The sequence below is a fragment of the Eimeria maxima genome, genomic scaffold (assembly GCF_000499605.1).
Source record: "Eimeria maxima Weybridge genomic scaffold, Emw_scaff2662, whole genome shotgun sequence".
NCBI classification, from domain to species: domain Eukaryota; phylum Apicomplexa; class Conoidasida; order Eucoccidiorida; family Eimeriidae; genus Eimeria; species Eimeria maxima.
In genome coordinates this window covers 1-2,433 of record NW_013565513.1, presented here as the reverse complement: position 1 = coordinate 2,433, position 2,433 = coordinate 1, and the positions used below count along the sequence as shown (strand labels likewise).

At 59.9% G+C, this 2,433-nt stretch overlaps 1 protein-coding gene across 1 annotated transcript; it reads right to left on the bottom strand.

The window, feature by feature from the left end:
• Positions 1–113: 113 nt before the first annotated feature.
• Positions 114–1,841, bottom strand: EMWEY_00059190 (hypothetical protein, conserved; the record flags this gene model as incomplete). Its single annotated transcript, XM_013481035.1, has 1 exon — positions 114–1,841. One exon carries the CDS (start codon positions 1,839–1,841, stop codon positions 114–116), a length of 1,728 nt encoding a protein of 575 aa, XP_013336489.1.
• Between the last annotated feature and the right edge of the window lie 592 nt (positions 1,842–2,433).

Genomic DNA, 2,433 nt, shown 5'->3' with positions numbered 1-2,433 from the left:
TATATATATATATATATATACACCAACATCTTGTCTTCTAATATCTGTTAACAGCCGTAGTGTATTCAGCACGTATGTTAATTCACAAACCGGTCCCACCTCGCTATTATGATTTATTGAACCAACACTACGCTTCCGCATGGCACTTGTCTTTTTCCTCCCGTTGCCTCACCTACAAAAATCTTCTCAGGGAGCGCCTCAGCCCTGGGCCACATAGTCGGTGCAGTGGCGGCGCCGAACTCTTCAAATCGAATATCGAGAGCTTCATCGTCTGTGTTGGACTCCTCTCCTTGATTTGTCTCATCGTCCTTCTGGCCCTCCTCCTCCGATACCTGCAACGTTCCCGCCGGTATCCGTAGCCACTTGTGCTGCAGAGCCCAACGTCGGTCAATCGTGCCCCCAACGAAACGAGTAAAGTTAGTTTCAAACCCCAAGCTCGGCTGCCCTTGCTGCTGCTGCTGCTGCTGCAGCTGCCGCTGCAGCAGCAAGGCCCCGCTGAGGACAGGAGCGCTCCGAGGCTGTTCCCCTACAGCCTCCGCCGGCGGCTCCCCTCGCATGGTGGCGCATGCAGCAGCAGAAGCGGCAGCAGCTGCTGCTGCCGCTCCCGCAGCTGCTGAAGGCGGCTCCTCCTCCGCCTCCGCCCACTCATCTGCCGCCCCTGGGCTGTAGCTGCTACTGTTGCCCGCTGCAGCGGGGGGGTTCGCTGCGGCAGCAGTCCCAGCAACAGCAGTAGGAGGAGCAGGACGCGCTGCGCCGCTGCGGTCTAAGAGGAAGGCGTGGCGGACGGAGCGGCGGCCTTTGGAAGTTGCAACGCTTTCGCGTTGTAGCCGCCTCCTGCGCATGCTGGGGTCTGCTGTTGCTGCAGCTGCCTGCGCGGCTGTAGGCTGCTGCTGCTGGGCGGTGCCCGCGGTCTGACGATCGTGCAGCTCCGCTAAGTAGAGGAGACAGCGCCAGGCAAGCAGTCGCCCCTGGGCCGATAGGAGGCCCATGCGTACATCCCCTTGGAACAAACTGAACAGAAACATAGCGACTCGGCCGAGCGTCATGGGCCCCCTGTGGCAACTGATGGCGTCCGCACTTACGAAAGAGCCTGCAGGCAGCAAAAGCTCGCCGTCCTCCTGCGCCCATGAGTCTAAGTCTTGAGAGGGAGACAAAAACAGAGAAGCGATGTCGAGGGGAGCTGCAGCGGACTGCTGCTCTTTTGCATCTTGCCCATCCCCTCCCTCAGAGGATGAAGACACCAACGCTCCCTCACCACTGATTTCCCGCTTCACTTCACCTGATGCAGCTGCTCCCGTTGCAGATGCAGCTGCACTTGTTGCAGAAGCACCTGCAGAAACTGTTCGTGGAGCCTCATCTGCATGTCCTTTGCTATCCTCTGTCGCAGTCGTCTCCGACACTGCAGCGCCGAGGGCGCCTTCGGAAACGCAGCGCATGCGGGGACCGACGCCGTGGGTTGCATGCGTGGGGGGGGAAGGCGAAGCGGATGAAGAACCGGAAGAAGACTGACAGATCTCCATCTGCGCTTCTGGCCTCTCAAATTCCTCTTGTGGTTGTACCGAGGAACAGTTCGGTTGAACATCAATGCTGCTATTATTGCAGCTGCTGCAGCTACTGCTGCTGCTGTGTTTGCACTCCTTTCCCCCGCTGCTCATCTGCTGCGGCTGACCAGGTGCAGGTGGCCGTGGCAGGAGGCTGGAGGAAAAGCCACCGGAGGGGCTGGTGATAATGGAGGCTTCTTCGGCATCGCCGGCCACGCCGGGTACAGAAGCGGAGAGGTGGGCGTCGCTATGCTGCGCCGCCGCGGCCTCTGTGGGCCCTGAAGAGGCAAGGGAGGCCATCGTGGGGGAGCAGCGGGGCCCGCAGAGTGCCACCCCCGCCTCCTCGCCGGTAGTGCAGCTCTACAGAGGTCTGTGCTCGTCTGTGTGTCGCTAAGTGGTGGTCGGCAGTTGGCGGGGCGTGTACCTACTGCTTCTCTGGCGAGGGAACGAGTAAGCTGGAGCAGGCGCTGCCTTCTGACTGTTGTGCAGGCAGCTGGACCCACTGGGAAGGGAGCAGAGTCGGAGAGAGGGGCGGAGCAGCGCGGAAGTAGCAGCGGGTGTTTTTGGGCTGCGTTTGAACTGAGACGGGAGGAAAGCTGCTTCTTAAGCTGGTGTCAAGGGATCGCAGAAGACAAAAAGACAGCGATATTCTAATGCAGATGTGTTTGATGTAGTTCGAAAGCAGCGCAGGGAACACGCACAACGGCCATGCCCGCAACTGCACGACGGCTGCACACGGAGGGCTGCCTCTGTGGGCGGCTGTAGGGGTGGAGGGTATTCGGTCGGCTTCGGTCTTCTTGAGGCATTCCACTGATGAGAAGAAAACAAGAAAAGGGAGAAAAGAGACTCAAGAAGTCGGCGGGAAGCTGCGGCTGGGTGGGGGTGGGGGCGC